Below are 15398 nucleotides of genomic sequence, written 5' to 3' on the forward strand. Positions count from 1 at the left end.
ACTAGGTCTAATAATAACGATTTCGTAATTTAGTTTAGGCAAGAAAAAACCCCCACACTAATAATATCGGTAGCGTACAACATTTACAGCCTCTCTTACTTAAACAATTACGCATATATACTTAATTATTCCTAGTAAAACTTATCTGAATCAGGAGCTCTTCAAATCGTGTCTGCAGTGCTTGGCCCACTAGCGCCCTCCTCCTAGGGTGCTAGATAAAACTTATCTGAATCAGGAGCTCTTCAAATCGCCGCAGCGCTTGGCCCACTAGCACCCTCCTCAGGCACTCCTTTTTGCCAGAAGATCATAGAAGGTTATGATGCTCATTTTCTGGTGTGGTGAGAGGTGATTGGCATCGGTCATCTTTACAGGAGTTGCAGGAAGAGTGATACTAGGAGATCAGCTTTATCTTTAGGTGCAATCTGGTGCAGAGAACTGAAAGCTCAGGTGAGCGGAAGTTGTGTCTAATGCCTTTGCAATAGCCAGAAAGCATTTCTTTCATTGGACAGGAGTTGAATTCTCTGCAACTGACCCTTACAAAGTCCGATTTAGATTTGTCTCATTTATTACATGCTTCAGCATAGGTAGTATATGCAGCTGGTGTTCTTTATACAAGCACCTATGATAAGCCGAGTTTTTTTTCCTTTGACTACTTTGGTACACTTTTTTGTTGAACTAAGGCTTGGAAAGTTGATGGAAATTCTGGCTGAAATGTGGAATGAAAGTCTTCATGCCAATGAGGATAAGTTTAGTTTTTTGACTTGCTCAGAGCAGGTATGTGGATCAGTTGAACAGAAGTGGTAGTAGAGGAATCCAAATATGGCATTTTTTAGTAGGCAATGTTGAATCGCAAAAAGACACAGGTGCAATCTTGTGAGTTTATAAGTGGTGCCACATAGTGTATGTAATGTTAGTGTTTATGCCATGGATGACAGGTTTGGGCCGATATATACTGTCTGGCAGCCGGCTTGTGGCACCACTGAGTAAAGTCACTCACATCGCATTGAGAAGGGAGGTAATGACAGAAATCTGAACCCTGCTCTTGATGCCAAACATGGCCCACTTCATCACTTCAGATCTCTAGTAAGAAGGGTGGTGGTGGCTGTGTTTCACTTGACAGTGAAGGTCATCTCCACCTAGATGATTTTGCTATTTGTTGTGGTTTCCTTCATAACAAATAGTTCTTCTCAATTGCCATATATGTTATCATATAGGATGATAATTGAAGTTAAAAATAAAATTTCTGAAAAACAAGGGATCACTTATACTCAGGGTATGTAATCTGAACCTTTGAATTCACTAATGGAAAATATCATCCAGTGATAGTATAGAGGATGAAACTGGAGGATGAGAATGAAGTTGAAGTCACAATTTTAGGTTCAAAGCATAGGCTTTTAATACATAGTGTCTTAAGTAAGAAATATTCTATTAAAATATACTAATAAAGCACATTGTGAATGGTTTAAGGTATTTTGTTTATATATTCTGTTAATTAGCATGTAATTTATACTAATATATTAATATATTAATATATTTTGTATATAAATAATCTAGTATAAATATAAATCCAAAATAATTTAAAATAAATATAAATCCAAAATAATCTAAAATAAATATAAATCTAGTAGTTTAATTGAAACAGATGTAATTTGATAACAGACTAGTAAGATGGATAACTGATTGTCTGTCAGACAGGTATCAGCACATTTTGTATGGAGGAGTGATATCTCAAAAGAGTAAGGTCACTAGTGGAGTGACACAGTGATCTGTTTTGGGACCATTATTGATTAATTTGTACAATAATGACATTGGGACCAACTTAACTGGAGTTATGCAGCTGTTTGCCAATGATGATGCAAAGTTAGGAAGAGATATGAAAAGTAGAACAGATATTGTGTCCTTCCTTGCAGGAGGAGCTGAATAGACTATGTGAGTGGGCAAATTGAATTGAGTTATCAGTTTAATGTTGCAAAGTGCAAAATTATGAAATTTGGTAGGCAAAGTTGGGATTCAGAATATACAATTAATGGAGAAATTTTGAAGGAGGAGATGAGAGATCTTGGAGTGATGGTGAAAGACATAAAGTTTAAGGATCACATTGTTAAAATTGTAAGAAAATCCCAATGTTCTTACAATTTTAACCGAATTTGGGTTACTGTGCACAGTAACCCAATTGCCTGGACTACTGTGCAGATTTGGTCATCTGGTTTTCAGGAGGATGAAGATGTATTGGAGAATGTTTACTAAGTTAGTGTCTGGTCTATGGAATGTCAGATATGAGGAAAGATTGATGGAATGCAACTTACAGAGCCTTGTGAATAGAAGAAAAGGAAATATGATTGTGACATATAAGTTGGTGAGGAGTTGTTACCAGATTAATTTAGAGGAAATATTTTGTAAGGTAGAGGAATGTGAGAGTAGAACCAGAGGCCATATCTGGAAGCTGTATAAGGAGGGCAGGGAAGTGAGAAGCAGGTTCTTTGCTTGGAGAGTGATTGGTGATTGGATTGCTTGCCTGAAAGTGTGATGAGTGCAGAAACTGTTAATGAGTTTAAGGCACAGTTTGATGATCCTTTTGCATGAGAGAGTATGAACCTCCTGCAATGAGTCCTTTGCTCCATGGAGGTCAGATAATAATAATAGGTATACTGTAAAATACACATTTTTAAAAGAAATTTTGAGGCTTATCTTATATGCCCAATTGCCTTGTACACTAGCATATATGGTAATTTATTCCAAAGCTTTATCATTCTCTTGTTGTCAGAAAGTCTATGTTAACCATATTAATTGAGCTTGATAAGCAGACTTATTATGATTCCAGCATGATAATCTGAATATCTTAGATTATTAATGCATCATTAAAATTGTGAGATCTTGGCATTCCTGCCCTCCAATGGATAAAATACTCTATACTCAAAAAAAAAAAAAAAAATAAATAATAATAATAATTCAATAGAGATTTAATGCTCGTTTGCACATTCTCACCAGTTCTTCAGAGAAGAAAAATTGAGAGAATCTCTCATGCACATTATTTGATGGCCACTCTTTTTAAAGCTCGACAAGCATACTTTTATGATATCTACAGGTGTGAGAAGAACTTAACAAAGTCAATATACTCCCAAGTTGGGAGTATATTGACTTTGTTAAGGCAAGGATTATTGCCCTTCCTCCCAGGTCCCTTGCAGCCCAGGTTAGGTACATAGATGTAATGTGTAGTGCAGGATGAGAAAAACCTCAACACGCATTTACCAATGCTGTTTTCAGACCCACATCAGAGTTAAAAAGCATGTACTACTTGTTTTATCACAGGAATCAGCCTTAAACAGAAAGAGTGGAACTTAATATTGGAGGCAAAATTAGAACTGAGATTAGCATAAGAAAATGTGATCATGCATTAATAAGAGATAGCAGTGTCATTGATTTTGATGTTAAAATAATAAATTCTAGTAGAAATGTGGAGCAAATAAATAATGAAAAGAAGGAACAGTACGTTTATGTTGCTGGTCAGCAAAGGCACTGTTTGGAAGGATTTAAAAGTCTACCTACTGTAATTGCTCTGAAAATATGTAATACGTTTTTATCTACTGTCTAGCAAAGCGACAGCCAAAGGAATGGAATTAGTGGAATCAGAAGAGGAAAAACCCCTGTTGAGCTTGACTGTAGTTCAGCACTGTGAACAGACATGAGAGGTATTTCTTTGCAGATGGTAGTGAAATATAACTGTTTTGCTAGACAGTGGGTATCTTGTTAATACATTCATGCATGTCACTAATTACATGAGGCATTTAGCTTTTGTTTAAAATCATGTTAAACTCTAATGCTAGAGTATATACATGTTTGTTACATTTTTATCCAACACTGACACAGTGCTCTAAGTAAGAGAATATTCACATCATTTAGAACTAATACCCAAAGGAAGCATGTTCTTATATATTATAGGGTACCAAACTAACTCATCTATTAGATATTGTTACAGCAAGTAAACTTTTAAATCCTTCCAAACAGTGTCTTTGCTAAGGCAAACTTAGTAAGGATAAATAGAACATCACATAGAGCAAAAGGACAAAAGCTAGCTTAATTTTGATTTTCAGTATGAATATGGACTGTAAAAGCAGGGTCTATTGATCCTTTTGATTTTCAGTTTTAAGAAAGGGATATCAGAAAAGTTACTACAGAGATAACTGGCTTGTTGCAGATAAGTGTTCATAGTAGTTCCTGTACTACCAAAGAAGAAAAGAAGAAGAGATAAGCTTAGGTAGATAGACTTATATGTTGGTTGCTCATAACTATTATTTTTCAGGAAATAACAACGTATACTAAAATATTAATTATAAAAACTTTAATTAAAAAACTTTCCTGTATTTTTGCAACATTACATTGCCAGGGATCACAAAAAAAAACCAAAAAAAAAAAAACCCATGATATGTGTTATAGGCACTAACACTGGGTAAATGAGGCTGAAGAAAAGCAATCAAAGTCAGCCCTAGAGTCATAAATGTCATCCCAAATGTCACTCCCTGCCCCAGTGGATAAACTGGGTAGTTTTGGCCATTGAGCTGAAGATCTGAGGATTAATGCTTCTCAAATTTGGGACAATCTTATGCATCCAAATTTGTTGAGGTTTGGAAAGTTTTTCAGAGCTGAGGCAGATTCAAGGAACAGCCTTTCATATTTGTATTTGCTGCAATGTAATAGAGGGGCCTTCTTCCAGAGTATCCTGTGGTGGGTGTCCAAATCATCGTCAGCAATTCCTGAGTGGCAATATTGGTGGAACCGGATGTAGTCTTTATGTTCAGAAATTCTGATATTTGCTGTCCTGCCCTGTGTGGCCATAGTAGGACAGTTTACAACTGCAAGGGATCCGGTAGACACCTGGTAGGTTTAGGGAATGTGACTGGTCTTTGGTGGAGCATATAAGGGATGCCATTTTTTTATGTGGTCTGTAAGGTTGTATTTCCTTAGGATTTTTGTCAGTTTTTCAGATGTGCCCTGGATATATGGAATCATGATAGATCTTGAGTAATCTCAGTGCTGAAGGGGGGGGGGTGTTGCGATTACAGGGTATTAATATTTTTTTTGGGGGGATGGTTGTAGCCGTCGGCTAAAACATTGCACTCTTTTTATCCTTTGATGTCAGCTCTTCCTATCATTGCAAAGGAGTTTGACAAGCATTAGATTGTTCACTCAATCTAATGTTGAGTAATCATTGTGATAGCAATTCAGCTTAGGATAAGAGAAAGCATAGGTTCGGACACTTGGTATATGTGCTTGGTTCAGTTGTCAGTGATGCAAGCTACCATCTGTGGAATTATGATTGAATACCTCTAAGTCAAACTCATACAGGCACTACAATGATACATACCTCTCATGCACATTGAAAGGTAATACTAGCTAGAGTTGCTTTTGTACTGTTATGGTATGAATGCTCTGGTGGTGAGGCTGAAAGAATAAAAGCATTAAGGCAGTTTTTGAGATGTGGGTACTGCTTTCTATTCACACCACTTAAGTGTGATGTGCAGGCACTAAATTATCCACAGACAACCTAGGTACTGGTCTAGGTGCTATGATTCAAAAATTGGCAATCGAATGACAAATGAATCGTTTGGTATTAAATCAAGTGAAAGACTTGACGGGACTGTTTTTATGTTGTTATTATTTATAATTTGCAGTTGATTCACAACTGACTCAGTGTATAGCAAATACCATTATAGTAAACTACTGAAAAATTCCAACAAAATCCCCATTTTGTGCAATGATGTTATAAACGAAATTCACTATAACTGACTGAGATTTGTTGTAATTAATTTCCTGTTTTCTTTAGAACATTTTCCCTGAGGTTCCTATGAGTTCACTACATTGAAAGGTGACTGAATATGGATGTTTTCAGTCTTCTTATTGTAAACATTCTGCAAACCACTCACCATCTTGATCACTTGCCTGTAGTTCCTCTACAGGGGATATGGATACTGAAATTTTGTTCAGTATCCATACCCCTTTTAAAATTTTAGTAACATCATCATATCAGCTCTCTGCCAAAGGCATTTTGGAAGAAGTTATAATAATATTTCCTTCAAACATGAATAATTATAAAGGTATTTATTTTTTAACATTTGTGTTATAATAAATTACAAATGTATTACCTCTGTGAGAAAAGCATATATGTGGAACTACAAGGGCTTATGAAGAGCTCAGGAGACAGCTTGCAGGTGTAGCATGGAATGAGGAGTTAGTTGGAAAAGAGATCAATGCATTTTGGAGGATATTCAAGAACAGTAGAAGCAATGTGTAAATGTATTCCAAGGGTCAGAAGTTTAAATAAGGTAGGTGTGAAATGGATGAATGAAGAGATTAAGCATGTGATACACAGAAAAAAGCCATTTATGGACACAGCATAAGAGAAGTGGTAATAACCAATTCCATGAGGATTACAAAGATCAGGCAAGGAAGGTAACTTGGTTGGTAAAGGTAGCAAAAGTGAAGTATGAACAGAAGTTAGCTAATGAATCCAAAAAAAATCCTAGGGAGTTCTTTTAATCTGTAGCCAGCAAAAAAAAAAAAAAAAAAAAAAGAATGATTAAGATGAAAGATTAAGATAAAAAAGATGATTCTTGTGAATGTCACATCATAGAGAGATTGAGAGCAATTGATGATCGGGAGGAGAGACTGACTGACTGTAAGTGAGCAAGAGGTGTATGGGTGAAATGAGCAAACTTGATGTTAATAAGTCTGTGGGACTTGATAATACAGGGTGTCCCAAAATTCACGTAAGATTTAAATTTAGCGCCATTTGTGCGGTAAAGTGTTGCCAACGAGAAAAAAAAGACAGCATGACAGCTGACAGGTCAGAGTTATTAAAAATGACCACACACAGCAAAGAGAGTTCGTTGAATGGATTATGGAACAACAACAAGTGGATGCTTATTTTTCGAACAAAATCATCTTCAGCGATATCAGAAGCATTCCTGATTACCCTATCTACCTACCTATGCTGCCTGTCAAATCCTTCCCAATATCATTAATGTACAGGTTGAATAACAGTGGACCAAGGACGGATCCCTGTGGTACACCACTGGTTATCTTAAATCTTGCATACTCACATCCCCCATATACCACTTTTCGATATCTGTCAGTCAGCCATCCTCTTATCCATGCTAATATTCCAAACTCATATTCTCCAATTTATGCAACAGCCTACCATGTCGTATTCTGTCCAAAAAGCCTTAGCAAAATCCAAAAGTATCATGTGTATCGATTCCTTTTGTCTAGTTCAATGGTAACTTTGTTATAGAATGTGAGCAAGTTGCTAGAACATGACTTTCCCTTAGTAAATCCATGCTGTTCATTGCAAAGTAGAGATTCTCTGTCAACCCACTTCTGAATGCAAGCCCTAACCAACTTTCCAAAATCTTCACCACCACTCCTGAGATACTGATCAGTCAGTAGTTGGAGATACATAGGTCTTTGCATCACTCCTGTGGAATCTTCCCTGTTCTGAGACTGAAATTATATAGCCTGGTCAAAGGAATAGCCAATTCAGCTGAACACTCTTTTAGCACCTATGCTGATATTCCATCAGCCGCTACTGCTGAATTCTTATTCAGTTTGTGCAACAGCTCTAATACCTCTTCTTCATACATCTGAGTTTCTTCATTCAGTGTAGAGGTAGCAGTAAATGCAATGTTACATAGACCAGGTCGATAGCTTTTACTGGGCACTCCTCTTCTACATCTGTCACCCTCACATCATCTATATTCAGTAGAGTTATTATTTCATGTTAATTCTTTTTTTTACTTGCAGCATGATATATGTTTCATATATTTGCAACTAAAAATAGTTATACAAATCCAATATACATACTGTAGAATCAAAAATTATGTGATTTAAATTTTTAATAATAAAATTTAAATCACATAATTTAAATCACATAAATAAAAAAATAATAAGTTTAATCAAATTTAGCAGAGTTCAAGCTGCATGGTTTGTACTACTTGTGTTCGACACAAATAGTACAAACCACACAGTTAGAACACGATCCTGCAATCAACCAGATGCAGCTATAATGGAGGTCAGTCAATACATGCCAAAAGACACATTTTCTGTAAAACTTCTGTTAGATTTTTTAGTTATTAAAAAACTATTTTGAGAATAGGTCATAATTCTGTATTGTCATAAGTGTAGACAATACAGAAACAAAATTCTAAAAGTAAAACAAAACTATATAAAAAAAGTTCCCCTGAAGACTTTTCTCATATTCCTGGGGGTATACACCACACTTTGGGAAACACTGTTCTACATCAAAAAGCAATAATAAATATCTTACTTTTATGTCTTCTTAAACAAGTCTAAGAGCAGGTTGTTTAAAGTGTTAGCTTTAAATATACTAAATGTGTCTACTTTCAACTGCGGTGATCATGTTGATAAACCTAGGATGTGGTTGTCTCTTTTTTTTTTGCATTATGATAACGAGGTTGCGTGTTATTTTCAAGACAGTGAACAAGGCCATTTGGTCTAGGTATACAACTAAGTCCAAAAAAAAAAAAAAACAAGTCTGATATTGTTTTTAGTTACTAACTAAATTATTATTATGTGACACCTCTAGGAAGTCCAAAGACTCATCGAGGGAGGGCACCTACTATACAACTATCTGTTTCCACTACATGAACCGCAACTACACCAACATGCCATCTACTACCCACCACCACCACCACCACCACCACTACTAGTATTTTCACCGACAATCGCAAACATCCATGCCCAATGCAGAATTCGAACCCACATCCCTTTGGCTGGAGAGCAGATATTATTATTATTACTACAGGCGACTCCAACGAGTACTTAGACTCATCGAGGGAGGCCCTAAACATCATGTCCACACAACTATTCGACATTCTCACAGTATCTATCATACCTTGCCTTGAACTCATTCACTGTCATAGCACCCAAAACAGACTCTGGCAGCTTACTCCACTCATTTTCCACTCTAAAAGTAAAGAACCCAGCTCTAACACCCTTACTAACCACACTCTTGCCCAGCTTCCATCGATGTCCCATAGTCCTCCCACTGCCAGTCCTGATGTCAAAAATATCCTCTGAATTAATCCTATAGAAACCCTTCAGCAATTTGAATGTCTTAATCATATCTTCTCTTTTTTGCCTATCAACCAATTTCTGCAACACACAAATCTTCAACCTGTTCTCATAAGGTTCATTCCTAGACCTGCTATCATTTTGGTCACTCGCCACTGGATCCTCTCAACTTTCTTCCCATCAAGAAGAAACCTAGGTGACCAAATCTGGGCACAGTAGTCGAGATGAGGTCTTATCAAGGCTCGGTACAGAGGAACAATAACTTGCTTATCTCTGCTCGTCAAAGTATTCTTCAGCAATCAAGTGATTTGATGAGCTGATTTAGCCACTTTTGCAATGTGCTCCCTAAACTTCATCTCCCTATCCACCAACACTCCCAAGTCCCTGGCCTTATCAATCTCCTGGAGTACAGTTCCACCAATGTGGTATACTGCTGCTAATCTTTTCAACCCAAAATGCATAACCTTACATTTTGTCACATTAAATTGACATCCATTCTCCTTAGCCCAAACCTCCAATCTATCCAAATCATCCTGCAAGATTTTGACATCTTCTGCATTCACTATTGCCCTACCTAATTTTGCATTATCAGTGAACAAATGAACAGTTCCTCTTAGATCCTTCCCTATATCGTTAATGAACAAATTAAACAGCTGTGGTCCAAGAACAGAACCCTGTGGCACACCACTAGTCACAGGCTGTCTTTTGGATCCTACTCCTGAATAAACTACTCTCTAATATCTTTACATCAACTTCCCGCCCATCCATCTCACCAACCCTTTATCCATTCCCATATGTTGCAGTTTATGGATTAGAATTCCATGTGGTATCCTGTCAAAGGCCTTAGCCAGGTGCAGCAGTATCACTGTAAACCCATTACCCTTATCTAGTTAAGTCGTCACTGTGTTATAAAACTTGAGCAAGGTACTGAGGCATGATCTACCCTTCACAAAGCCATGCTGTCCCACATACAGTATCTCATTTTCATCAATCTATTCCTGTATTTTTCCCTTGACTATTTTCTCCAAGACCTTGACAACGACTCCTGATATGCTGATCGGTTGGTAATTTGCAATGGTAGTCTTGGATCCTTTTTTATGCAGTGGAACTATTTTCCCCTCTTTCCACACCTTTGGGACTAATGACTTGACTAAATGGTAATGAGTATATTCAACTTCATGAAGATGCAAATTAATATGCCTAATGAAATAAAAATAAATTGAGCATGAAAAATAAGTTATATTTTAATTTTTCATGCTAAAAATATCAGTATATTATCTACTGTGTTTAAATTATTCAAGAAATAATTGGATTAGAAGTTTTTATCTTATTAAAAGCTTTATTATAAGTATAATTTTATTGAAATCTTTATAAGCTTATTAAAATCATTATTAGTAATCTTTAGTTTCCATTCAGCTTGATTGTTTCAATAACTTTTATAATATGCAGCCTTACTTAATTTTTCAGGAACCTTATTCAGCAGCAGTGAAAGATAGAGATAAAGTAACAACTATAATCAATGGTTACAAATCAAGGAAAAATGCCTTGGATGAATATAGGAAGAAACTAACTGACCATCAACAATATTTGACAGTTGGAAAAGATTTAAAAGAGGTAATTTTAACATTATAGCAGAGCTTTTAACATTATAACAGTTAATATTTTAACTTAGATAAGGGGTGATAAAATAAGAACTACATGTGATTTTTGAAGCCAAAAGATAAGTAGTTTTTTAAAATATTTAGCAATATTGACTAATTTTTTGGATTATTATATATATTATTATGTGACACCTCCAGGGAGTCCAACGACTCATCGAAGGAGAGTGTGCTAACAGCATTGAACAATTGATTCCCTTCCAACTACTAACTGTGTTCAAATTTGCTTAACTTTTGCGTGAGCCATTAGTAGCAAAGGTTCTATCAATCGACCAACTTTTGCTGGATAATTTATTTGTTCAGTTGTAAGGGTTGTTTGCTTGATTGTGTGGTTTTGAAGTTTTTATTCTTGTTTTGCTGTATTCTGTGTTGTATGTCAGGGTGCCAATTCATAAAACAATGGCAGGCCATTTCAACTTGTGTGACTTTGTTTGCTGAAGTGTGGGCAAAATGTATGCACTTTGTTGTCGTATGTCATAAGTGTTTTGAGAGTGAGGGCCAGAAGTGTAAGAAGAATGATAGCAGTGAGTTGAAAGATGAAATGTAAATGGTATGGTTGATGATGATGCATGCACTAAGCATTGATGGCAAGAATGAAATGATGGAAAAATGAAGAGAATGACCAGATGGTAATGGAAAGTGTGCTTACATAGTTCTCTACTGAACAAAATGTGAGACTGATTGGTTAAAAAAAAACACCTGGCAGATGTTATGACAGAGAAGTGAGCAAAGAGGGAGATGCAAGGGGAGAGAAAGCAGATTATGAAAGAGCAAAAGTGAGAGAATAATGATCAAATTTTGTATGGTGATTCATTGATGAGAGAAGTGCTTGACAAATCATGTTTCCCTGAGAATTAATGATTTTGGTGATGCCATATGGATGCAGAGAGAGGTAAAGGAGATGTTTATTTTGGTTGGTACAAATAATCTAAGATGACAGGTGTGGTATACAAGAGGATATGAAAGAGTTGTTAGTACAGGTAAATCAGAGGAGTGAGAAAGTAAAACATATGAGCCTGTTGTCACAGCATGATAGAAGTAAGCTGAGACAAAGAACTGTGATTACAAATGAGTCAGTGCACAGATTGGGTAGGAAGAACTGAACAACTTTCTCTAGTTGCTGGAAGTTTTTCCACTTGGTTATACTATAAATTAAAGATGCCAAGAAATTATATTCTTGGTTTAATCCTTTATCCAAGTGTAAACAAATAAAGTTTGCACTTGAGTATTTTCAGGATAGGGCAACTCATATATAGAGGCTAATGACCTCACATTGCTTGCCTTAGTATCCCATAATGCAAAGCACATATCCTTATGGACATGTATAATGCTATGCATTATGGAAATGGTCACTACGAGTTGCCCTGTCCTGAAAATATTTCAGGCACAAACTTTATTTGCTTACACTTGGATAAGGGATTAAACCAAGAATATAATTTCTTGGCATCTTTAATTTATAACTTTTTCTAGTATTGTTCAATGAGAATTCAGAAGTGCATAATCCAGGAAACTGGAATGTTTGGAGAGGATGTGAGTGAGTCTGGGTCCAGTCAGCCTAGAGGTTAGTAAGTGGGAGAGTGATGACATGACACTGACTGTAGCTAACCAGTTTCTTAACTTTAGTGGTTAAGCAACACATGGTGTAAAGAAGATTGTGGGATGAAGGAGGACTTGCAGTTCATCTATACTAATGCTAGAGGTATTTGGAATTGGTTAGCTCATCTTGGCCAAAAAGTTATAGGCATTAGTGAGACTTGGGTGACTGAGGATGATATAATCAGAGGGATAAAATGCAAAGGATACAGTATCTTCAGAGAGGACAGAAGAAACAAGATGTAGCAAGGGGTTTGGGTAAACAGCAGAAGAACTGAAGCCAAAAAGAGAAGTACATTGGGAGGACAGAGATGAGGGCATTTGAGCATTTGGTGTAAGATTAGAGGCCAACCAGATGAAATGTATAATTGGTTGCTTGCTGTTATAATCCATGCGATATAAAGGAGAGTGTAGATGCATACATTGACAAATTAGCATGATCAGTCAGTGGCATAGCTGGGGGGGTGGGGAGGTGGTCCGTCCCAGCTGGCACTTTGAACCTTACCCTATACGTGGTTTTGACTTGTTGTGGTATTTTCGGTGTGTATTGAGAGGGGCGGCAAACTCAAGGACTGCCCCGGGCGGCAAAAGCTCTAGCAACGCCACTGCGATTAGTGCAGGCAGAGTGATTATTAATGTGAAAGGAAATGGGGAATTTCAAATATGGGGGCATAAATTGATAGGAGGAATAGTTACAGGGAGAGAAGTAAATTGAATTTATATAGCTGCTAAAAGATAATTACCTGAGGCAACATGTAATGGAGGGGATACAAGGTTCAAGAGTGCTGAATCTGATCATGGTATCAGAGAACTTAACACTAACCAGTCTGGCTACGCCTGCCTCCACTCGGGAGATATTCAGATACGCAAAATTTTCTATTAAGAATGGATTTTGTGAAGGGTAAGTTTGGCTGAGTAATTTGTTTACTTTTTTATAATAAAGTGACAGTGGAGGTGAGTAAAGGAAATGGCTACGCAGTATACTGTTGGACTTTTCAAAAGGTATTTGATAGGATTTCACATAGAACTCTGTTGCATAAATTGGAGCAAATGGGGATCAATATGAATCTGGTTCTTTGAATTAGAGGATGGCTGATGGACAGATATCAAAGAATGGTTTATGGAGGAGTTGAGTATAGGAGGAGGCAATTTAATAAGGCCACATCTGAACTGCAGCATGCAGATTTGATTACCTGGATTTTATGGGAATGAAGAAGTGGATCCAGAGGTGAGTGACAAAGATTGTTGCAGGTCTATGGAATGCTTCCTATGAGAATAGATTGAAGGTCTGTTGGCTTCATAAACTAGATAATAGGTGAAAAAGAGGAGACACAATAGAAGCATTTAAGTTATTAAGGGAGTTTTATAGGATTAGCACTGAAGACTTTGTTTTCAGTACATGGTAAGAACGGAATGGTTATGAGTGCTTCATCAGTAAATGAGTTTAAGGAGAGGTATGATAGGTATTGTGTGAATAATGGGTTTTCTGTGATGATGAGTCTTGGAGACACCCATATAATAATAATTATTATTACAAATAACAGAAATACTATGCCATCATAACTGGTGTTACCAATGTGAAACATATTAAAGCAGGTGAGAGTCTTCTAAATGCTAAGTATAAAATTACTTATTCCATCCTTAGAGATGAAGGAAAGGAGGGAGCAGCTATATTTAGTGTGGCATTTAGTTTTCGAGAGTAAAGAAAGAAATTTTTCAACTCATTAGAAAAACAGGTGACTTAAAGAAAAAAAGGGTAAGCTGTTTCTTATTGGAGACCTCAACAGTGGTGTAGGATATGAATCTTCTCTTTACAAAAATGTTTCAGAAAATTTGCAGAAAATAAGCAGAGCTAATTTGTTGTCTAGAGAGAAAGCTTTGTTCACTGAGCATGCTGAAGTTAAAATGCAGGAAAACTTAAGCAATTAGGATGGAAGCAAGTGAGTTTGTGTGAAAGCATCCATGAGGCTAGTGAGTGTGAGAATGACCAAGTGCAGACTCTAGTCTCTCAAGCAAAGATATTGAATAAGGCAGTCAATTCAGGAAGTAAAAGTGGATGTGGGCCTAAAGAGATGCTGCAGTTTTTATATACTGATGCCAGAAGTATCAGAAACAAGAGGGAGGAGCTTTTGGCATCGGTTAGTGCAACCTCTTCAAAAGTTAAAAGCATTAGTGAGACTTAGTTAACAGTAGATGTTGTAGCTACAGGGATAGAATGTGAAGAGTTTAGTATTTTCAGAGAGAAAGATAGAGAAGATAGGATGGTGAGGGGATTATTGCTGATGATAGCAGATGAACTGCAGCCAAAAAGAATAGGAGACAGGCAGGAGGATGGCTGGTCATTTGAAGCACTCTGGTGTGAGATTAAGGCACATAAGACAGAATATACAGATGGTTTGTTACTATAGGCCAGGGAATTCCACTGATGATCTGGAAGACATGCATCACCAAATTAGTACAATGAATACAGGTCTAGTGATTATTAGCAGATCCAATACATCCCTAGTCCCCTCCATCACATGCTGCCTCAATAACTATCTCTTATTAGGTGTATAAATTCCATTTCCTTCCTGCCATATGATCTTCATTCCTTCTAGTCTACATCTCCATAGTTAAAGGAATGAAGATCATGTGGCAGGAAGGAAATGGAATTTATATACCTAATAAGAGATAATTATTGAGGCAGCATGTGATGGAGGGGACTAGGGGTGTGAGAGTATTGGATCTGGTCATAGGAACAGAAGAGCTATCCATAACCAAGCACACTCAGGATTTAATCTTGGGGGGTGCCCGAGTTGAGTAGACTATTTGAGAATACACACTACGCATCGCATACGACCTATGACTGAGCATCTGCAATGATGGCTAATTCATAAGTAGTATAGAAATAGAAGACACGACACAACATAAATAAAAAAATTTAATTTTAATTAGGAAATGATTTTTGGAAAAGTTTCTAGTGTTTTTTTCCTTTTCTTTTGTGAGGGAGCAGGGCCCCTTGGCTCCACTGGTGACCACATTGCCTCTGATTGGTGAAAGTGACCATGCAAACTTGACTTG

The 15398-nt window shown here is 36.8% G+C and overlaps 1 protein-coding gene across 1 annotated transcript in view; it reads left to right on the forward strand.

The window, feature by feature from the left end:
- LOC150109560 (coiled-coil domain-containing protein 141-like) overlaps nucleotides 1–15398 on the forward strand; it is a 451763-nt gene that overhangs the window by 217201 nt on the left and 219164 nt on the right. The window contains exon 17 of the mRNA XM_090409020.1: nucleotides 10555–10701. Coding sequence (XP_090265146.1) covers nucleotides 10555–10701 — 147 coding nt within the window. The remainder of the gene's footprint in view (nucleotides 1–10554; nucleotides 10702–15398) is intronic.

The sequence above is a fragment of the Typopeltis vanoorti genome, chromosome 2, assembly GCF_054136105.1.
Source record: "Typopeltis vanoorti isolate ZY-2024b chromosome 2, IOZ_Tvanoo_1.0, whole genome shotgun sequence".
Lineage (NCBI taxonomy): Eukaryota > Metazoa > Arthropoda > Arachnida > Uropygi > Thelyphonidae > Typopeltis > Typopeltis vanoorti.